The sequence below is a fragment of the Arvicanthis niloticus genome, chromosome 13 (assembly GCF_011762505.2).
Source record: "Arvicanthis niloticus isolate mArvNil1 chromosome 13, mArvNil1.pat.X, whole genome shotgun sequence".
NCBI lineage: Eukaryota > Metazoa > Chordata > Mammalia > Rodentia > Muridae > Arvicanthis > Arvicanthis niloticus.
In genome coordinates, this window is record NC_047670.1 from 22,589,089 (window position 1) to 22,613,222 (window position 24,134).

The 24,134-nt window shown below is 38.1% G+C and overlaps 1 protein-coding gene across 1 annotated transcript; it reads left to right on the forward strand.

Annotated features, from left to right (window-relative positions):
* The first annotated feature begins 1,519 nt into the window (after positions 1-1,519).
* LOC117718705 (uncharacterized) lies at positions 1,520-13,880 on the forward strand. The gene is made up of 3 exons (XM_076912205.1): positions 1,520-1,568; positions 2,505-2,603; positions 13,246-13,880. Exons 1-3 carry the CDS (start codon positions 1,520-1,522, stop codon positions 13,878-13,880), a joined length of 783 nt encoding a protein of 260 aa, XP_076768320.1.
* The last annotated feature ends 10,254 nt before the right edge of the window (positions 13,881-24,134 follow it).

Here is a 24,134-nt window from a genome sequence, read left to right on the forward strand (position 1 = left end):
AATGAAGAGATTGCTGACCGCAAAACCCTTTCCATCATGAGTTATCTTAGAATAGGTGAAAGCAAAATTGCATCAAAAGGCAAGGAAAAATTTAGTATTTTGCAAAAGAAGAAAAAAAACTAAATGTGACTTAATGACAGGAAGAATTTTTGGCATAGGCAAGGTTATGTGACAATGGAAAATTACTGGAGAGTGATAGGGGGCAGATTAATCTGGTATGCATTCTAGAGTGACTAGACATATACATGTTTCTGTGTAAATTCTGTACTTACATTGTACCCATTTGCAAATTATCAATCGGAAGAGGACTTCCCACAGATAAGGGGAGAAGGCTGCTCTCTCCTTCGGTTTACATGCAAAGAGATGGTTCCCAGGTCATTAAGGAGACAGTGCTGACTTGCAAAGATGTAAACAATCTGGGAGGTTTCCATACACATCTATCCTTTAGAAACCTAGGGTCATTGGTTACGAGACCCCCAGAAATATCAAAAAGTAAATACTCAAGTTCTTTATGTAACATTGTATTCACTTATAATTCATCCGCTTCCTCCCATATCCTTTCTATCACTATTAAGTTACTTACTAATAAAAACAGTAATACAAACAGATTTTCTTAAAACTGTATTTACAGAAATAATGATCAGAAAATCTGTACACATTCAGGACAAAGAACTTTTCTGAATTATTTGTTACCAGTAGTTGGTTGCATCTGCTGATGGGGAACCTAAAGGTTCGGGTTCCGATAAATAATTTACATTTGCAAGTTTTCTGGAGAAAATTGCTAAGTGGCACAGTAAATGACGTGTAGTCAGGAAGGAAACTGTATAAAGTGGGGTCAAACGGAAGAGAATGCTGGAGTCGTTCAGTCCGCACTCTGTTATAGGTTGGTCTTTTTATCTTGGAAAACCCATTTTCCCAGCAATTGAATTGTTCTTGCACTCTCACAAATTAGAATGGTAAAAGCCATTTTCTCAGTAGTACATCCTAGGTTACTTAACTAAAACAGTTCTACCATCCACAGAGGCCAGGCAGGAGCAATCAGAAGGCAAAGGCTTGGAAATTATTCATCACAAATAGAACCTTAGGCTGGATTCCACTTGCCCATCTCAAATCAGTCAAGTAATTCCTCTTTTATATGTTTGCCAAATAGAAAAAAAAGAAAGAAAGAAAGAAAGAAAGAAAGAAAGAAAGAAAAGAAAGAAAGAAAGAAAAAAGTGTTGTTTTGTTTAAATCCTCAGTCTCTTTCTTTTAACATATCCACATCCATGCTTTTAAAATTGTTACTGCCATAGAAAACAGGTAATGGTTTGTTTTCCTTCTCATGTCTCTGCAAGGAGGCACTTCCGCATTGAGGGAAAATCTCTCCCCGCCTTGCAGCCCCAGGAAAGGGAGTTCAGGTCTGAATGCATCCACAGGTAGATGAGAAATTATGTGTAACCACCTTGTACAAAACACCAGCGGGACACAACTGCGGAGATGCACATAATTACCATTTGAGCTATTGCCTTGAGTAATAGCTATGAAGCAAATTGGCTGTCTGTGGTTGCTCGCAAATGTCATTCCTGAAGGTAAGTCCTGGGTTTGAGGTAAAAGCTCAGTGTGCCTGCTAAACCCTGGGGGAGCATCAGTTCTTCTCAAGCCACCGTGGCTGTGCTGAAAACTTCCCCTTGTCTTAGAGTAGCAAGCTAAGTATCTTAAATAGAACAACTGATCTTCCCCTGGGGTGCCGTTATGGAACTACCTAGGCAGGAGATTTAATCCTGTGATCTTTGCTTCATTGGTTGATGGGAAGAATAGAGCTTAAAACGGGGACATGTCAGACATTCAGATATGCCTTGTCTCTTCTATTGTATAAATATTTTATGAAAATTACTGACCTCCTCTCAGGAAAAGGACATTCAAAACTTGCTCTAAATAGCATCAATTACCTTTCTGTCCTTAGTGTAGATTCAATTTTGATTACTCTAAATGTGATGTAAGATTAATTAAAAGAAAGGAAAGACAACTAGAGAGTAGTTAAATTTTTCATTTTTTTATGACACTATGCTGGAAGAACAGTCTACAGGAGGATAAGCTACAACTTTTTGAGGATTTGGAAATTATAACTGAAGCCTGCTGCAGAAAGCAGAAATGGCAATTTGGGCTATGATCTCTAGCACAGAGCTGGCCTCTTTGTATCAGAATATCAGGTATTAGGGTGTTGGTGTATTAAAATCACATCAGGCAAAAAATATCCAAGAAGTTCCGGGACATGCCAGACCAAGGAAAGGTTGTAACTCACCTTGACCTAATAATGTGATGGATACCAACACACCATGTCGGAACCCCACTCAACCTGATACCTTGCGCGTGAATCAAGGATTAAGAATTCCTTTACTTGAATTGATCTCCTACCATTGACGTGGTCTAATAGAATTTGTCCTTGTCTACCCGTTCTCTCATCTGGACTGGACCTAGGCTACCGTTTCCTGATTCTGATGTGTTTCTGGCATTCAAATTCCCAGGTTCAGCCTTTCATCTCTCAGCTGAACTTTGCAGCTTTGTGTCCCAATATGACTCCAGCAGCAGCCAGCTCCTGGCACTGGTTAGCTCCACTGCCATCAGTACAGATTCTTTCTTAGCCCATCTATGAAATTTCTTAAAACTTAGCTACAGCTTCCTTTGGTTATATTTATTCTGTATCCAGTATATATATGCATAGAGATATGTAGGCATATTTACTGTACACTGTGTGATGGGAGTTAATAGTATTAATTAAGATTAAGAACCTACATTCACCTTGGCCATACTACCCAGGGAGACAGATTACATAACAAATTGATATCACTGAAACTTTTAAACCTTAGGAATTTATTATTACTCAAAAAATCTAACATTATGAAAAGGCTCAAATATGTTCATCTATGTTTCTGACAGGATGCTTATAACAGTATCTATGCTTGCATCTGAAGCTCTGTGGCCCTTAGATGCAAGGCCTAGTCCAGAAAGGCAAACAAACCAAACTATCTCCCTCCCAACCCCCATGCTTCACCAACTTTGAAACTCCATGACTTTTGGTGCCTCTCTAGGCACACAGTTTTTCTGCATTTGATTTTAATCTATGATGTGCTACAGAGATATTTTTTTTTTCAATTTACAAGGATCAGAAGCTCAAAAAAGTTTACAAACTTGACAAAGTCTTGGTTCACAGTTATGTGCACGCAGTAAACACTTTCTGGGCAAAGGAGACCCTTCACCCTGTCAAGATGTCTGCCAGTCTTACATGCTCAGAGCACTAAGAAACACAGTTTCCATGAACCATCACCTTTGTGAGGTGTGAGCTTTTTAAAGTGACTGTAGCTCTCTTTAAGTCACCCAAGAATCTTTACCTTCAGGTTAACTCTTTACCTACATAAGCTCCTGTAAGCAACCCCAAAGTATTTGCTGGTCTCTCTCTGTCTCTCTGTCTCTCTGTCTCTTTGTCTCTGTCTCTGTCTCTCTCTCTGTTTCTGTCTCTCTCTCCCTCTCTCTCTTTCAATTTTCTTTTTTCTTTTTTATTGATTATTTTATTTATTTACATTCCAGCTGTTGCCGTCCTCCAGATACTCCCTCCCATAGTTTCTCATCTCATTCCCCCTCCCACTTGCCTCCTAGAGGGTGCTCCCCTTCTCCCCCTTCCCCATCCCTGCATTCCTTTACCCTGAGGACTCAAGCCTGTTGAGGTTTAGGTGCATCTTGAGGGTTGAGACCAGAGGAGGCAGTCTTCTGCTAAATATATTTGGGGCATGGGGCCTAGCGAGTGGTGAGTAGGGGTGGGGGTGGGGGAGCGGGGGAGTTTAGTGTAAGAAATCTTTTCTTGGATCTGTTTTCTGTACCCTATCTGGGGTGAATGGGAAGTTGCTAACGTCTCCTCGGAAAAGCCCAGAAAGACATAACCTGTGCATCACGTTGGCTCAAACACAACACAATAATTTGACCCTTAAGGGAGTAAAAAGTACTTGCTGATGAAATCGCACATGATTTCCTTGACTCCAGCAGGATTCAATCCCCTTGCATCTCTTTTCTTGGGAAGAGGCAAGGAGCCAGTGTTTGAATCAGGCAGGAAGGAAAGGTGAGTCACTTTGAGGCTTGGTGTTATAGAGGGAGAAACTACAGCAGGCCAAGAAGGAGATTTAGGGTTATATGAAGTGTGTTATTTAAAGAGAGCCTGTGAGATGTGGGGAAAGGAACATTAAGCCATAATTGCAAAGTGTTGAGTGAAAAATATAAAAGAATACAAACATAAAAGTTAGCTGTTTAAGAAATATTCTGTATCTGGCTCTGCCCTGAGGGTCATGGCATTATCCCTCCATAATGAAGACTACCCTGTGCTCAAGGACCTTGGGAGTTATATTGATTTTGTTTTCTATCTCAGCCTGACCAGGAAACCTAACAAACACAGTAATATTGTTTTCATGGGTAGATATGCTTAGAATCCCAAACCAGCTTACAAGTTTATGTGACAACTTGAGGCTGCCTTAAATGGAAACGGAGAAATATCATTTATATCAAAGTAACTCCTGCCTGCCTTGTCTGTGTGTACACTCTGTTTTAGTAAATTAAGCAAAAATGGAAAAGAAAGAAGAAAAATAAAGCAGGGAAGAAAAAAGAGAGAAAGAAGGAAAGATCATAAAATTAGAAGGTTGCCTAGGATTGCAGTTGTATAAAGCAGGTTGCATGGCAACTAGAGGAGCTCAACTTTTCAGATTTAAGTGTGTGCTGATTAATGTCAAGGGGTCATAGGCACAGGCACAGAGCTGGTTCCATCCTATAAAATGTTACCTTAATAACACAATTGGAAGGTTTTCTTAAAGTTTATAATGAACTTAAAAAAAATCCAGTTGATTTTCTAATTAAATTCATATTGATTCAGTTTCCACAAGTGTCATACTATATAGTAACATGGATGTTTATGGGCTGCTTTATGAAAAACAGCTAATTTTATTTTTAAAATAGCTATTTAAGATAAAGATTTAATTTTCATCTGATCCTCACAATATATTTCCATGGTTCTTCAGAAAGAAAGTAGCAGGCTACATTATAATAATTGTTATATGATATTATATTATTAAAGTAACTTAAAGTCAAGAATTTACATCCGGCTTCATTTTCACCTCCTCTGAGTTCTCTCACACACAGTGTATTACTTCCTAACCTCAACTACAAGAGAACTATGCCACAAAAACAAAATCAGGTTTCTATCATCCTCAAAACTGTCTTTTCATTCTTCCTTCTCAAAACCATAGTTTAAATTTTACACACTTATAGAAAATGACCTTGTAACATGACAAGACAAGATATGGATGATTAATTTGTGAATTCCTTCAATACAGCTAGTACGCACATGCTTCCTAGGGGACAGAAATACTAGATCGACAGAATCAGATTTTGTTAGAATATGAACTACTGAGGTGAGGATGGTGAAGAATGTATGCACTTGAGACATTTCCTTTCCTGTAGTCCTGAAAGCTTATACTAAAAAAAACAAATCTGAGCAATAATATAAGATATCCACATGCTTGTATTTGTAGTAAATACAAAACCTTACGGTAAAATACTAACAGAGCAAGACCTAAACCTCATTGTCCTCCAAGAGAACTGAAACTTTTTTTAAGTTTTTTTGAACATCAGAAAATGGAAAGGCTTTGTGTTAATGGTTTAGAGAATCTTACATATATTAGACAATATTATAGAAATAACAAAAAAATATTATTAAGCTCAGGGACTTTATTATGACATTTATATTTATTTAAAATATTTTAAACTTTACACTAAAGACTATATAAACACACACACATTTGTGTGATTTCTTTATACAATTTAAATTATATAATCACTATTAATCACTGAAGCCAAAGAAGATTTTTCTTTGGTACAGCAATCCCTGCTTAATTTCTTAGATTTGTTCTCTAATAAAAAATAACAATATTCTTTCTACTGGCTTAATAAAATATTGGCCTGCTTTTGTTCTAAATTTAACCATGAATCAATCACTGTAGCTAATGGAAAGTTGTTATCCTAGGAAGGACAAGCAGAGTTTGAATTATTTGGGCTCAAATGCTTACTGTCGCATGGGGTTAGAAACATGTGAGTTGAAAAAGGACATGGAAATTCTCCAGGGAAATGCTAAATATATCAAAAAGAAATGACTAATTAAGCTACCTGCCCCAATCATTCTTTCAAAGGAGAATATAGCTCGATTCCTTGGAAAATCATTTTAATACAAAGAAAAACATGAGCATAAATTGCAAAACATACAAGAAACATTATATATCAAAGTCATAACTGTTGGTTGAGATATGAGTAAGGTGCCTTTGATCACGTGCAAAGAATTATGGGTAGACTCAATACAGCAAAGAACACCTTTAGTGTATTGTTTAGTTGGAAGTACATCTAGTGTCAGATTGTGTTGAAGCAGAGGTTGGCAGGAAGAGAGTGCTGATGGAGGAAGTTTTGATTAATAAAACAGTGACAGTAAAATCACAAGTCAGAGAGGACTAACTGGGCTACATCCTCCAGGTTGGCACAATTCCTATAGTCCTTACTTCAGAGACTCTAATGCCAGCAGTGAAGCATCTAGCCAACAAGAAGTTTAAAGTAGGACAAAGCTGATTCAACCTATGGAAGTCATTCAACACCATGAATCACTCAGTCCTTACAAGCTGGATCCTTCCTCATAGGATATGAGTGCTGTAACTCTTCACTTTGAGAAATCTGAAGACTTGGGCTGGCATGGCCTGGCTAATGTACCGGCATGTAATACTGACTTTTGTCTCTGGAGCAAAGGAAGTTCAATATGAAGCTAGACTGTGGAAATGGTAAGTTGACCAAGAAGCTATGAATACAACAGTAAAGAACAATGGCCAGATCTGAAGTGGAGGATTCCCCAATAAAAGGCAGAAAAGAGATGGAGGACCTATCATTCCAGGCATCAAACCCAAACTCTGAGAAATACTGTCTCTTTTCTTCTCCAGGAAACAGAGGACAGATGGAGACACCAAAGTCTCCAATTTCAGTGTTCCCCATTCTCTTGGTGATACAAAAAAGAATGAGTTCCAAGGAAAATTAGAGTTGTATCCATGTTTGCCCCCAGGGATGAGAGAACCTGCATGTACACAAGTGATACTATGTAACCAAAACCTCAAGTTATCCCCAATTGGTGAATAAAGATGCCTATAGGTGTAGAAGAGAGATAAGTGGGGTTTGGGTTCCTTGGCTTGGGATCTGAGAAGAGACCATGAAGAGGAGAAGGGAAAAAGTAGAGAGAAGAGAAGATGCCATGGGATAGGTAAGTCATAAAAACTTTGCCCTGAGGGCTAGCCAATCAGAGTTAAGAGCTTCCTAGGTGAAACATGACAAGTTATAACTCAGGATTATTGATAGGAAAGTAAATGCTAATGGCTTAGAGGGTAGACATCTGCCCAGTTCTAGTGCTGTTTTAGGCATATTATAAATATAAAAGTTTTGGGTCTTTTATCTTGAAACTGAATGATCAAAAGTAGGGTACATATCTCTGACTGAGATTAAATATTTACAACAACATGAAAGCATCAGGTTCCACTCATATCTGCAAGCTCTGCTAACAATAATGGATTACCAGGGAGAATCTGTAAATTCTCTCTAAAACTCAGCAGAACCATGGCTGTGTATGTAACTCAAGAGTTAAGAATGAACAATGTTCTTGTCATGAACCTAAATTCCATTCCCAGAATACACATACAGCCACTCACAACTACCTGAATTCCAGCCCTTGGAAATTTGAAACTGTCTTCTGGATTCCACAAGCACCTGCATGCAACATGCACATACCTACACACATACACAGAAATAAAAATTTAAAAATAAACCATTATCAGGTACAACAGAACTAAAAAGGTGGTATAAGCATCAATAAGAAAATCAATTGTACATGTGACAAGTATATAATAAAATATTTCCTAAGAGCACGAGGCTAATATTCACCTTTTTAAAACTTTGAGAAATATAACTGCCTAGAAGAAGTGACTACTCAATAATAGAAATTTGTTTGAAAATATAGGTGTATTCTTAACCATAAGCATACATTTAATAAAATTTCTTTCAATTTTACGTTCTTTTACCTTGTAAGATAACACTTGTATCTATTCTTAAAGAATGTTAATTGTATGTGCAATGTATTTTGATCATGTCATTTCTCCCATCCCTGCATCAACTATGATCATCTGGACATATCTGCTTCCCAACTTTATGTCCTATGCCTCTGCCTCTCCCTCTGCCTCATCTATCCTACAAAGTTCAGTTGGTGCTTCTCATACTGGTGTGTACATAACTGTGGAGCTATCCATTGGAGTAACCTACCAGTGCCCATACTTTGTTCTTTAAATTTTTAAATTGAGAATCATGGCTTTGAATTATTTGAAGCAGAAATGTCAGGTTGTAGGTGGACTAAATTCCTTACTTATTTATTATCTGGCCACATAGGTAGCAAAAATCTGTACTTTCCAATGAGTTGACTACCCAGTATGGCGGTTTGATTAGGTTTGGATTCCATAGACTCAGGTGTTTGAGTGCTTGGTCAGAGGAGTAGCACTATTAGGAGGTGTAGCCTTGTTGAAGTAGGTGTGGCCTTGTTGGAGTAAGGGTGTCATTGTTCAGGGAGGCTTTGAGGTCTCTATTTTCAATCTCTACCAGTGTGGAAATTCAGTTTTCTCCTTCATGCTTTTAGATCAAGATGTAGAACTCTCAGTTCCTCCTATACCATGCCTGCCTGGACACTGTGGTGCTTCCTGCCATTACAATAATAAACTGAACCTGTGAAACTGTAAACCAGCCTCAACTAAATGTTTGTCTTTAAGAGTTGCCTTTGTCATGGTTTCTCTTCACCATGAATAAAACATAACTAAGATCAAAATGGTATCAGAGACTGGGATATTGTTGTGACCAGGCTTTTGTTTGGAGGAATGTGGATTTTGGTACTTTGGTTTAGTAAAACAGTAGAACACTTTAAGTGGGGCTTTTGGGGCATCCTTGTAGAAACATAGAAGGCAGTTGTATTGAGGGTGACTTGGCTCAGGAAGTTTCAGAGGAGAAACATTTTTGTTTGTTGACTAGATATCATTTTCATGATATTTTGGTGAAGAATTTGGCTGGTTTTTGGCCTTATCTGAGGAGTCTGCCTGAGGCTATAGCCTCAGTGAAGAGATGTAGATTAACAGCATTGAGGAAGGAAATCTCAAAACTGCCTAGCATAGACTCTGTCCTGTGGTTCACTTTTATGAAGAGTGTTTTGATCAAATGTAGCAAGCTTAGAAAATAAAAAATACAAAATGTATGGTTCAATGTATGCTTCTTTAGAGGCACCAGGAAGTGGAATGGAGTTAATCTTGTGTTCAAGGATATTAAATGGAAATAATGGAGTGATGATTCAGATCAAGATCCCACTTAGTTAATCTTATTTTTTATAAATTTTCAGTTGTACACAGGATAGTTATATCAGGTTGGGCATTATTTTCTTTTGGACATAAGGAGATATTATTGTGTGTGAAATTGACAAAGGATACATTGGTTGTCAACTTGTTTATATCTGGAATGAACTACAATTCAGAATTTATAAAGATCTTGTGAAAAGTAATTGAAGAAAAGCTTAGGTCCAGGCATAGAGGTACATGCCTTTAATTCCAGGAGACATAGGCAAGTAGATCTCTGAGTTCAAAGTAGGCATATAGAGCAAGTTCTGGTACAGCCAGGCTTAGTCACTGAAGGAAACCATCTAATGTTATATTTCATTACTAAGATTGTAGTCTACCATGTTTGAACAGCTTTTCTGAGCTTAGCACAAAACGGAGGACTCCCCTTTCTTTGTGAGGCTTTTTCTTCTCCACCTGATCAGAGGAGCCTGACCCCAGTCTTCTACCTGAGGAATGTCACATAATCCTTAGTAAATGATCCAGATTCAACTTCTTAGAATGCCTCTTCATGCAAATGAGGTATGCTCACAATTTGAAACCTCAATGAAACTTCACCCTAAGAAGAACTCTTTTCCACCCTCCAAGGTTCATATACTTAGCCCTTGATTCACCCTGAATAAGTGTAGGAGCACATGCTGTTTTCTAAAATACCTGTAACACTAAAGAGCTGCAACACTGAAATCTTTAGAGATTTTCTCTTCCCCTCCCATTGCATTCACTGCTGGTCCTGGGTTCTGCTGACCAACCCAGTTTGGACCTGGTGTGCTTTGTGGACTGAACAGGTCAAGGGAAGACAAGGACTGTGAAATTTGGCTCTGCTCCATCCCTCTGCACATGGTGCGTAGCAGTGCCTAGACATGCCACAGGAAGATGCAAGAAAGTGAAACCACAATGAATAACAGAAATCTGATAAAAAAAAAAAAAGTTCCAGCCCCAGCAAACAGCAGAACCTGGCAGCTTTGGTCACAGGGTTCTGGCTTTAGAATCAAGGAAAGAATTTTCCTCTGAGCTAAGAAAGATCAATGAGTCCAGGTCTGTGGCAGGGGTGACCCTGCATGAAAACCTAGAAGGGCCATTGTGTGAGTTGGCAAAGGTGGTACTTTGTGCTGGTAGTCATGTGCAAGAGTCACAGAGGTAGTACTGGTTTTGAAGGCATGAAGGGGTCATAGAAAGAAGCCAAGTTTTGGCACTGTGAGAGGACAGGAGAGGACATTGATAAAGGTTCAGCTTCAGTGTCAGCTCAAAGCCCAGAACTTTAGGGGTCATACAAAGAAGTCAAGGCTTGGCACCACGAAGAAAGCCTATGAGAGGCTATTTGTGAAAGTACAACCCAGTTGTAGCAGAAGACCCCAGTTTATTAGAGATTCAAGTGCCACAGGATGATCACCAAGAACAGTAGCAGTTGCAGCTCTGTTTCAGAAGCTGTAAATGTAGAGCCTGGATTACCTGGTAGACCCCAAGAAGTTAGAGATGAGAGAGCCATGGGATACCTACCAAGGAAAGCTGCTAAGAGGGAGTGGAACAAGCCCAAGAGATGAAAGTGTGCTGCAGTTGGCAAATATAAAATAAAGTTGGATATCTAAAGAGCATTTTGACATAAGACATGGAGATACAGAGTTTGGGTTTTATCCACTAGTTTTTCATCTTGCAGGGTCCAGTATTTCCTCACTGAGTTTTGGAATGGTAACATATATTCTTTGCTATGATGTGTTGGAGGTTTATAATATTGATTTTATAGGGGATTGTAGTTAAGAGAGTGCATGAATCTCAGAAGACACTTTGAACTTTTAAACAGTGCTGAGAGTGTGATAGACTACAGGCACTTTGCATTATGTTATAGCTACAGTTCTATGAGGCCAGTGGGTGGAATGTAGTTGTTTGAATAGGTATTGATCCCATAGACTCATGTGTTCGAATGCTTGGCTCATAGGGAGTGGCACTACCAGGAAGTGTGGCCTTGTTGAGGATGTGATGTTGTTGGAGGAAGTCTGTCACTGTGGGGGCAGGCTTTGAAGTCTGAATGCTCAAGCTCTACCCATTGTAGAAATTCAGTCTTCTCCTGGCTGCCTTTGAATCAAGATGTAGAACTCTCAGCTTCTGCAGCCCCACATCTGCCTGCACACTGCTGTGCTTTCTGCTTTTATGATAATGGACTGAACATGTGAAACTGTAAGTCAGCCCCATCAAAATGTTTGCCTTTATAAGAGTTGCCTTGGTCATGATGTCTCTTCACAACAATAAACATCCTAAAACACCTAGTGTAAAGAAAGAGAGAAGGAAGCTATGAAACCCTTCTAAGATGATAATGTTACAGAATATTACTTTACAGAACAATGTCAGTCTTATCAAGACCATTCAGATTAAATTTTCTACCTATGTTAAGAAACTGTTAGCAAATTTATAATCCTAAAATGTTATCACTATCTACAGAGATGAGGTCTGATGTTTGTATAAAGTTCACCTCCAAATGAAATCTATGTATCCTATCAAAGACACATGACACACTGTGAGGATAATGGCATGCAGATGAGGGAAGAAAGGAGAGACACTGTCTTAGAAAGAGTCTGCCTGTGACTCTGAGGAATAGACTGGGATTCCTACTGTTTAGCTGATGCAAAAAGGGAGCAGATATAAAAGTATGGTCAGGTACTTCTGCATGAAGTGAAAAATCCAGGAACACAAATACTTTGTGCAGGGAAGGCACCAGGTGCCCTCCACTACTTCACATGTCAGAAGGATTACTTAACTCTTGTCTGCTTCCATGTTACAGTCTGATGACAAATCACCACAAAGACTCATTTTCCCCTTTACAAATGAAGTTGAGTAAAACACTCTTAAGACTGATGCTGTTCTTTTGAAAAAATACATTTTAATTATATTGAAAAATAGAGAAATATAGTGCCCTAAATTTAACTTAATTATAAAAAGTCACAACTTCTAAACATATGAGTAAAGTGAGGCAATTTAAATATTAAAGTCTGACATTTAATTTTCTTTTTTACATGGTAAAGCACTTAAGAATATCTTTTTTATTCCCTTAGTCTTTTCTAAAATATGGGCTATAGAAATATAAATTATAAGTAGCATATTGAAATGTATTTATTGGTTTAGGATTATAGCATTGCACAATCATGCACAATATAGTCTCCTTCCAAACCAAAAAGAAGTGAATGAGACAAATTATATTCTGTAGTTAGCAGAGGTCAGTGAGCCAGAAAACATTTCTCTCTCTCTCTCTCTCTCTCTCTCTCTCTCTCTCTCTCTCTTTCTCTCTCTCTCTCTCTCTCTCTCTCTCTCTCACGCGCACACACACATACACATACACACACTTTTCTTTAAATCCAGACACTGTTTTAACCTTTTCTGCCACATTCAATGTTAGGTATTAAAAATCAAAACCTTGGAGTTGTGTAGGCTTCTGAGGTGAAACTGCTGGGTACAATATGGCCACTTTCAAAAAGTTTCAGAAGCTGGTTCCACTGAATCACAAAGGAGGTGCTGTATTTGAAACTGTTGAAGAGGCCAAGCTGCCGAAGTGGTTCCACATCGAGTATCTGGAAAATCCGAAGAGAATGTACGTGGAACCGTCGCTAGTGGAAATCATGTAAGGTAAGGACGGAGAGCACATCCTGCATGTTGAAAGTATGTTACAGACAGTGATTCATGTGAATGTGAAAAACGAGCTGAGATTTGGATCTTCAGACCGCCTTCTTTTCAAAAGGACGCTGCTCAGATGCTCTCTGATGTGGCTCACTATTGCCGCATGAAACTGATGGAAAAGGAGGCTCTGGAGGCTGGAGTTACGCGGAGGCCCATAAGGTGGCCACCGAGGAGACTCTTGCGACAGTCCGTGAGGCTGTCATCCCGACGGCTCCTGTGATGGTCCGTGAGGCTGTCACCCAGACGGCTCCTGTGAGGGTCAGCAATGCTGCCACCCAGACAGCTCCTGTGATGTTTTGTGAAGCGGCCACCCAGATAGCTCCTGTGATGGTTCATGAGGTGGCCACCCAGCAGTCTCCTGTAAAGGTTTGTGAGACGGCCACCCAGCCGTCTACTGTGAAGGTCTGTGAGACCGCCACCCAGCTATCTCCTGTGATGGTCCATGAGGCTGCCACTCAGCCTACTCCTGTGATGGTCTGTGAGCCTGCCTTGCAGCAGACTCCTGGGTTGGTCGCTGATGCTACCCAGTTGGCTCAGTTGAAGGCTGGTGAAGCCTTCTCCCAGCACACTTCAGAGGAGGGCCACCAGGTTGTCAATGAGCAGTCTCTCATTGACGTCTGTGAGGCTGCCACACAGCAGCATTCTGTAGATGTCTCTACGGCCTTGTCCCAGAAATGTTCTGAGGTTTCATGTTATAAATGCATCTCTGGTATGAGCCAGGATAAATGGTTATACACCTGCAAATCCAGAACCTAGAGGAGGGGTGGGTCTGCTTGGGCTGAGGAAGGCAGCCTGTCTTAATTCTCAGCCTGCCTAAGACTCCCTTCTTCTTTCTTTCTGGTTGTTTTTGCCCAGGAAGTGGGAAGAATGAAGTAGAGTCGTTTTGTTCCCCTCTTGTGTTAAATGTTTGCAAACACAACTTAAAGCATTCTAATAAAAACCTGCATTCTCCTCCCCCACCCCCAAAAAAATCAAAACCTTAAAAATTAGCATGTACCTCATATAGAAGACTTCATGAAAGACTGGCTTTTGCATAGCTGAAAACTACTTGTTATTTTTTTAACATACTTTTTCTCTAAACACTTCTATCACTCTTCTGATACTAGGCCTCCTTCAGTTTTCATCACTTAAATGTGACCTAAAGAAAAATAGCTTCATTTTAACAAACAAACAAACAAAAAACTTTCTTTAAGGTAAAACACAAGGAGCATTTTCCTGGCAAGCACAAAGTCTTGGCTTCAATCTACATCATGAAAATATTTTAGTGAATTAAAATATAAAAGGTAAATCATCTCCATCACTCTTTCTCTTTTATTCTTCTCTACTGTAGCTGAAAATCAATTTATATACCTAATACTGAGTTTAATCCTTAGTTAAAATAAGCAATAAATTATGTACTTAAAATAATTGCTGTCTAAGTGGCCTGCTGAGGTGTAAGGTGAGACCCAATAAACAACAATTGATATTTAAGTGTAAATTCTAATGGAAAAATAATTCATATTTGCACTTTTAAATCATTTTTATTAAATTTTTTAGACATTAATATAAATTATGCATTTATTTAATCATCTATATTTAAATCAGTTCTTTAAGATCATGCAAACAACGCTTTTATAAAATGATTAAATTGTGGATATGCAGACAGATTTAAGTCCTGCCACAGTCAGACTTCCCTAAAGGGCTTCTAAGATATAAGAAAGCAGAAGACTTTCCCTCCATCAGAGGCCATGCTAGCATCTAGAACCACAGGCAAGTACCTGACTCTGGACAACCAACACTCCTTCAGTGCCTGCCTAGCCTACCCCTCACTAGAAGACCATCCCCCCAGCACCCTACCTAGCCTAGTCCCAATAGCCCCTCTTCTCATCATCACCATTCCCAGTCCACATTTCAGGGGAATTTCTGTGCTCTATCAGAAGTCCCACCAGCACTCAGAAGCCCAGAGGACAATTGGTTGACCAGAGGCTGGCTACTAGAAAACACCCCCCCCCCCCCCAAGCTGGCAGAAATACCTGCCTGATGAGCTCACCCTGAACCCCTGGAGAGACTGTATATTCAGCAACAGGTCATTCTGACTAAAAGACCAGTAAAGAAACAGAAATCAATGAACAAAACACCCACTCAAGAAAGGTAAACTCAGAAATCAGCACCTAGGCCTATAATCACCCCCAAATACCAGTAAAAGAACACAACAGACTGGGCAATATGTCTTTACCAGAACCCAGCTATCCAATTAGAGAAAGCCCTGAAAATCTCAACACAGCTGAAGCAAATGACATTAAAAACAACTTTATGAAGATGATAAGATTCTTAAAGATGAAATTAGTAAATCCCTCAAAGAAATTGAGGAAAAGACAAACAAAAATTAGAGGAAATGGGAAAAAAATCCCTAAAGAAAGCTGGGGAAAAGGGTAAGGGGGAAAATAGTTGATGGAGGAATAAAACTGTGTAAGACCTGAAAGTGAAAACAGGAGCAACAAAGAAAACACAAACTGAGGGAATTCTGGGAATGGAAACTTTGTGTAAGTAAACAGTAAGTATAGACAAACAGAATACAAGAGGTGAAAAAGAGGATTTAGGCATTAAAGATTTAATAAAAGAAATAGATACATCAGTCAAAGAAAATGTTAAATCTATAAAAATACCTGACACAAAATATCTAACAAATCTGGGAAACTATAAGAAGACCAAACCTAAAAGTAATAAAAATAGAAGGAGAAGAATTCTATATCAAGGGCCCAGAAAATATTTTTTAACAAAATCATAGAAGAAAAGAATTTTAACCTAAAGAAAGACATGGCTATAAAGGTACAAGAAGCTTACAGAACACCAAATAGATTGGACCAGAAAAGAAAGTCCCCTTGTGAAATAATAATCAAAATACTAAATGTACACAACAACAACAACAAAAACAACAGACTATTAAAAGCTGCAAGAAAAAAGGCCAAATAACATATAAAGAACGAATTACACATGATGTTTGAATGGGGACTCTAAAAGTCAGAAGTAACTGGACATATGCCTTGCAGACTATAAGAAACCATGGATGGTAGCCCAGATTACTACTATACCCAGCAAAACTTTCAATCACCATAGATGAAGAAAGGAAGATATTCCATGATAAAGTCAAATTAAATTTTTTCCATCTACAAATCCAACCTCACAGAAGATACTAGTAGGAAAACCCTTGTTGTGGATTCTTGTTACAAGGTAGTCACTGAGCAGAAATTGCCTATTCATCTACAGACAGATAAAGAACACACTATGCAGAATAGTCAACTGATAATCTATGCCAAGACAGGTTAATCAATCCTATGTAATTTTGCATTACATAGGTCTGTCAGATGATCCCAGCCAAACAGCCACAGACTGACTGATGTTCCAATATTGAGAAACAGGGAAGTGTGCAAGTAGGCAGCTGTGTCTACAATTTGTTTCAGTTTTGGAAGCTGTGTTAGTGCTTTCTTACATTTTCAGGTAAATTTTATGTCACTCTCAGAATTTGGCAGGATTGAAAACTAACCATAGTCTCTTAGCCAACCCAATCTATTTTCAGGTAGTATACAAACTAAACTAAGACCTAAGAGGTATAGAATTATAAGGCTTTTTAAGTTAGGATAGATGGTAGAGTGCTTTATTTAATTGACAAAACTGATGGACTGGGCGCTAAGTGTATCTTATACTTTGTAAATTGCAGAATAGTAATAGTTGTGTTCAATCTATATCTGAGAGAAAGGAGCCTTTTAGTTAGACAAAAAAGGGGACTTGCAGATTTTTGTTTGTATGTTCTGCTCCCTCAAAAATACCTATATTCTTAAAATGCCCATATTCATAAAATTCTGTGATTGGGCAGTGGAAGGAGGGGGCAGAGCTTAAAGTTTTAGAGAGTGAAGAGACAGAGACAGGAAGGGAGAGAGATGAGACAGGAGATGGAGTGAAGATGGAGGAAGAAGATGAACCAGAACCATGTGGCCTCAAAGAGACATAGGTAGCTATTAATATCATAAATAGGCAATAGAGACATGTATGGTACATTTACAACATCTAGGTGTGCAGCTTGTATTTATATCAATTGATTTTTGAATTCTTTGCATGGGCATTTTGGGGGTTGAGGATTTATTGTCATAAATCTAGCTGATAAATTACAAGCCACTGGAATTTTCATTTTATGGGGTTAAGGAGATTTTTGCAAGCAGCAGCCGGCTTTCTGCCAGCTAGCCAGAGGGCAGTTGGCCTGGGAAGATTTGGAATGGCTTGTCAGTGGGCTAGCCACAGGAACCATGCGGGGTGTGTGTGACCACCATTGCTGGTGCATAGCCAGACACAGCATGGATTGTTTTTCATAAGTGTATGTTACAAACTCCAAACCAAGAATGTTAACTACACCCACAAAATACAAGCAGTAAATAACCAGATACCAACAAAAACAAAAGAAAAAACATACACACACACACAAACACATGCACATATACACATTACCACTAATAACAACAACAAAATCACAGGAATTTAGAATCACTGATCATTGCCATCTCTCAGTATCAATGAATTCAATACCACAATAAAAAGGCACAGACTAACAGAAAGCATGCAAAAACAGGGTCAATCCTTCTGCTGTATAGAAGAAACACACTTCAACATCAAAGAAAGACATTACCACAGAATAAAGAGTTGGGAAAATTTTTTCCAATCAAATGGACTTAAGAAACAAGCTGGTGTATCCATTCTAATACCTTACAAAATAGATTTCAAACCAAAAGAGGTAGAAAGGGACACTTTGTATTCATCAAAAGAAAAAAAATCAATCAAGATGGTTTTTCAGGTTTTAATATCGATATCCAAAACACAAGGGCACCACCCATGCTTGTTAAAAACAAACAAAATCAAAAAACAAAAAACAAAAACAAACAAACAAAAACACTACTAAAGTTTAAATTACACATCAACCCTCTCTCCCTGTATTTAGAGTATGAGACTTCAATACACACTCTCACTAATAAGTAGGTTATTCAGACAAAGAATAAACAGAGAACAACAGCATTATGAACCCAATAGACCTAATAAATAGCTACAGGACGTTTCACCCAAACAAACAAACAAACAAAAAAATACACCTTCTTCTCAGCACCTCAGGAAGTTTCTTCCAAAACTGACCAAATACTCAGTCATGTAGCAAGTTTCAACAGTTATAAGAAAATTGGAATAACCCTCTGCATCTTATTATACAACCACAGATTAAAGCTGGCTATTAGTTACAACAGAAAGCCTACACACTCATGGAACATGAATAGCTCTCTAATAAGTGATTAATGGGTCAAGTCACAATTAAGCAAAGAACTTAAAGAGTTTCTAGAATCCCATGAAAATGAATGCAGAACATATCCAAATTTATGGGACACAATGAAAGCAGTCCTAAGAGGAAAGTTCTTAGCACTAGGTGCTTTTATAATGAACTTGGAGAGATCTCACACTAGCAACTTAACAACTCACCTGAAAGCTCTATGATAACAACAACAAAACACCTAAGAGGAACAGATATCAGGAAATAATATAATCAAATGGAGTGCTGGAATCAATACAGTATAAACAGAACAAAACAAAACAATTAAATAAAAAATGATGCTTTAAAAAAAACAACAAGAGAAACAAACCCTTATTGAAATTACCTAAAAGACACAGAGAAAACACCCAAATTAACAAAAGCAGATACAAAAAGGGGGTCATAAAAGAAAACACCAAAGAGTCATTAGGTCATATTTCAAAAAACCATACTCCACCAAACTGGAAAATCTAAAAGAAATTGACAATTTTCTTGCTAGATACCACTTACCAAAGGTAAATTAAGGTCAGATTAACCAATTTAAATAGAATGATAGATCCCAAGGAAACAAAGCAGTAGTTAAAATCTCCCCAGCAAAAAGAAACCTTAGGGCCAGACAGTTTTAGTGCAGAATTCTACCAGACTTTCAAAGAAGAGCTAACAGCAATACTCCTCAAATTATTCCACAAAACAGAAACAAGAAAGAACCTTTCCAAATTCATTTCATGAATCCTCAGTCACCTCTATATGCCTAAATAGACAAAGATTAAACAAGAAAAGAGCATTAAAGATCAATTTTACTCATGAACATTGATGCAAAATACTCAGTAAATTAATTTCAAGCTAAATCCAAAAATACACCAACAGATCATCCACCTGATCAAGTACACTGCATCCCAGAGATGCAGAAGATGAAAAGATCTCCTATGTTCATGGGTGGTTGGATTAACACAGTAATAATGGCCATCTTATCAAAAGTAATTTAAAGATTCAGTGTAGTCTCCACCAAAAATTCCAACACAATTCTTTACAGACATTGAAAGGATAATTCTAAATGACAAAATAAATAAATAAATAAATAAAATAAAATAAAAACCAGGATAGCTAAAACAATCCTGTACAATTGAAGAAGTTCTGGAGGTCTCATGCTCATGGTTTCAAGTTGTACAACAAAGCTATAGTAATAAAGACCATATAACATTGGCATGTTGGCATGGAGAAACACAGGCAAGTTATCAATGGAATTGATCTGAAGGCCCAGACACTGATCCACACACATACATATATTTGATTTTTGATAAAGAAGCCTGAAATACACAATAGATTAAACAAAACAAAACAAAACAAAAAAAAAAAACTTCTTCAATGAATGGCTGTGGCCAAACATCATGAAATTTTCAGGCAAATGAATGAAACTAGAAGATATCATCCTGAATGAGGTAATCCAGAACCAAAAAGACATACATGTTATGTACTCTCTTATAAGTGGATATTAGCCATAAAATATGGGACATCTATGTTACAATCCTTAGACTGAAAGAAGCCAAATTGTGGGGCAGTAGTGGGCTGTGAGAGGCAGCTGGTACCTGGTCAAGCACAGGCCTCGAACCCCAGACCCTAATGGGTGCTCCACCTTGCTCCCGGGCCCTGGTTCCTTGCACTTATCCACAGCCCCTCCCAAAGAAAAGTTTGTGGCCTTAGGCCATGTAGAAGAGGTAGAGGGCATGACTACAGGCCATGGATCCTCAAGAGATCTCCATATTAATGAGATATCTAAAGGCCAGAGGGCATAGCCAATTAAACATTCTTTCTCAGACCCTCCTTCTTGCAAAAGATATTTAACCTCAGGCCAGCCCTGAGAGCAGGGGGTTAGAGCTTCATTCACTTTCTGATATGACAATAAACTTTTTAAAACCATGGACTTCCTCTTGTCTTTGGGGCCTGCCATGGAGAACCACAGAGGGGATCTTCAACCAATGAGACTAATCTCCCACTGGAGGACCTCTCTGTGGTTCAGCCATGGAGGCTGCCGACTCAAGCAAGCTAGCCGAGCCAGCCATGACCCAGACAAGCGAGTTGCTATGACCAAGTCTCACTACCCCACAGGGCCCTGCCTGAGCTTCTCTCCCTCATCCTCCTTGGCTGCCGGCCTGTCCAGCATGTATGACCCCAGTCTTAACTCTTCCATGGCTCCCAGTGGTGCTGGGGAGCCCAGGAATCTGAGACCAGTTGATCTCCACACAACTTCTTGCCTGGGGGCTCCCACCCAAGAGCTCTGCCCCCACGGGGTCTCAGACTGTGATCTCCCCCCACTCCTGGAGATAGGCTGATATCTGCCTGGCACCAAGTAGAGTGAACTCAGTCAAATTCCCGAGCTTCTGTACTCTGGCCCTTAGGTAACTCATTAATATTTGAATAAAATGCTATAACATGTGATTTAAAAATGATTTATGAATAATTTATAAACTTCAATTTCTTCATTTTCAAGTGTTATAAAAATCAGAGTTTAGGGGTTATAATTATGAAACTTATAATACACACCTCTGAGTACACTAGTAAATCTAATGGGATTTTAAAACTAAAAACTACATACCCAATGCAATTACTTATGGCATTTTAAGAACAGAAAGAAAATGAATGAATTTTGACTAAAGTGTGCTTTTAATCATTTAAAACTATACTAGAGCTTATCAAAGTAAAGAAGGAGAAGATTCACAGAGAAATGATGCATCCATTTTCACAAGATACTTTGTATAATAAAATGTAGAGACATAGGCACACTGTAAGTATATTTTACATATTCAAACAGACAAAAATTTTTCCCAAAGTGTTTGAACTTAAAAATTATATAATGCAGTACTTTGGACTAGAGACATGGCTCAACCATTACAGGCTGTTCTTACAACTAATAAGACAAAATATCAAAATGCTTATGAAGACCTGCTCACATGCAAAGGGCTCTGGTTTTAATCCCCAGATCCTCTCAAAACTAATCAGTGTTCAGAAAGGGAAAGATTAATGCATGAAATTTCATGATAACTATCTTAGGCTAACCAAGACATAAGGTTCAGTTGTTGAAGAGGAAGCAGATCTCTTTTGTTCCTACCTAACCTTTAGTTACCAAATACAGGATCTACAAGATCAAAACTATTGATAAGTATGCCTGTTCTCAGTCACTCAAAATCAGTACAGGATGTTACTCCATATTGTAGCCCTCCACCTTCTGCATAGAATTTATTAACATTGAACTAGATGATTCCCCGCAGGCTGACTAGTTTTTAAGATTAGTCTCTGACTGCCCTTACTATGCAGCCAGTTACATCTGCATTCTAAAGCCTATATATCACTATATTCACCCCACATTTCCCAAAGTCACTGCTGCAGTGCCTCAGGGCCCCTCACCATATTATACTCTATAATAAGGCCTGCAGGTTTTCTACCATCTTATCGTCTAACTGTATAGCCCTACAAACACTACCACACATTTGCTCTCTCAGAGTATAAGTGGCTTCTTGAATGCAAAAAACCCTTTCTCCCCTCCCCTCTCTCTCTCTCTCTCTCTCTCTCTCTATATATATATATATATATATATATATATATATATATATATATATCCCTCCTCTTAATCTTGCTTTTCCTGTGACTTCAAATTTTCAATATTCCTTTTGTATTAATTTTTATCTATATAATCAGTACTAATGTGTACTATATTTTTCCGTATGTCTTAAAATGTTTTGTCTCTATTGCATTCTCTTGTTGAAAGCTTCATGCAAATGTTGTTCAATAAAATAAGTTCTATTCTCTTAAAAATTATTTAGCCAATTTATCTATACTGCTTCTACCACTTAATTATACTTTCAATATCTTAGTGTTGTTAGTTATTTTCCTGACTGTAAAATTTAGATAATAATGTCTACTTTTTTCTCAAGACAGGGTTTCTCTGTGTAGCCCTGGCTGTCCTGGAACTCACTCTTTAGACCAGGCTGGTTGAACTCAGAGATCCCCCTACCTCTGCCTCCCAAGTGCTCGGATTAAAGGTGTGCATCACCATGTCCAGCTAGATAATAAAATCTAAATTGAAGAAATCTAAAAGGCTTATAAATGGAAGGTTTAAACCAATGGACATTTAATGAGTGGAGATTATCATCGACAGAAATAGAAAATCATAATAATATCTTATTTTTAAAAAGACAATATGAAGCAGCTCAAGTCATCTTCCTTCTTTCAAAGATTAATTGCAATCAATTCTACAATAAAAATGTAAGATGATTCTATTCAATTTTCTTACATAGGATTCTTATACTGTTGTAGAGAGGAGCCCTTTTAAAAGCCTCAAGAAATCTATAAACCTTATGTTCAATTAAAAGCACATATAAGAATCCTCCTCCCTTCTATTGTACTGTTCCACTTTGCTGGTTACATACTTCAGGTTACTACTCAAATCCAAAACCATTCAGAGATAGAATCTAAACTACAAGAGGAAACATCTGGCATTTGACTCTCATGGTCTGGTTCACTATCTTTTTGTCAGGATGCTGCTTCCATGAAATCTCAACAAAATGCTTACATGAATAAGCAATATCTCCATAGTGACAACATCAGCTGACATAGTAATGTGGAAAGGGGGAATTTCACAGAAGCCACAGGCAATGGTGGGATGCTGAGAGGGGAAAACCAGTCTGCTCCTTGACTTTAAAGGATTATAAAATATTCTTGTTTCCTTGAAAGTTTTAAGTTTCTCTTAAGCTTTATTTGACGAAAAGAAAAGGGAATGGATGTCAGGCAGACAAAGAAGGCTAAAATCAATAAGCTTGGATGTAGCTATCTACATTGTAATGCAATGTTCCAGTCAGGAAAGGACAAATAAAATTCTGACTGATACCTCTTCAAGAAGGAATTATATTTCTGCCAAAAATTGCTGAGATACTATTTAGAGCTGACAGTAGTTGTAGTTTATAAGAAAGAATCCCGTGCTGCTTTACGATTAGCGCACAAGTATAGCTGGTGACAGGTATTATTTCAGATCCTTCAGAGTATGTGCTGTGACCCAGTTCTTTAACTTCTACTTGTTTCCTTTTGTATTAATCAACTAGGGATGCTAGAATTAAGTACAAGAATCTAGGAAGCTTAGATGATTGAAATGTATTTGCTTATACACACACACACACACGCACGCACACTCACACACACACATATGCTTGATAATTGAGATTAATATTGGATTGAAGTTTTTCTCTGAAGCCTTTCTGTAGCATGTACTTGACAAATACCTCATGGATTTTCATACTATCCTTTCTCTCCACTGCCATGTGTCTAAGGTTTTTCTTTTTGATAAGAACACAAGGTCTAGGGATTGAAGACCTCCCTTTGATTCCATTTTAATTACTAGGTCTTAGGACTTCAACATAAAAATTTGAAAGGATCACAATTCAAATCATAACATGCTTCAAACAGGAGAAATATTTGAGTTGTCATTTGAATTAGTAACGAAGGGAAAATGGTGAATTTATATACTAAGTATTCTTTAAATTTAAAATACAAGCTGTTTGATATCAACTGGCCATAGCAGGAGGATTCCTTTGAAACCCAAGGAGCATATGATGAAGTCCATTCTAGACCATAGAAGATACCAATATTTCTTATCCTAATTGACACTCATGAATGAGCTCTGTTAGGGCTGGACATTTCAA

Bases quoted from the DNA above. Each gene is read 5' to 3' on its own strand.
- LOC117718705 (XM_076912205.1), top strand. From the start codon at position 1,520: ATGAAGCAAATTGGCTGTCTGTGGTTGCTCGCAAATGTCATTCCTGAA. The intron at 1,569-2,504 runs GTAAGTCCTGGG...TCAAATTCCCAG, and splicing joins CGCAAATGTCATTCCTGAAG to GTTCAGCCTTTCATCTCTCA. The intron at 2,604-13,245 runs GTACAGATTCTT...CTGATGGAAAAG, and splicing joins GGTTAGCTCCACTGCCATCA to GAGGCTCTGGAGGCTGGAGT.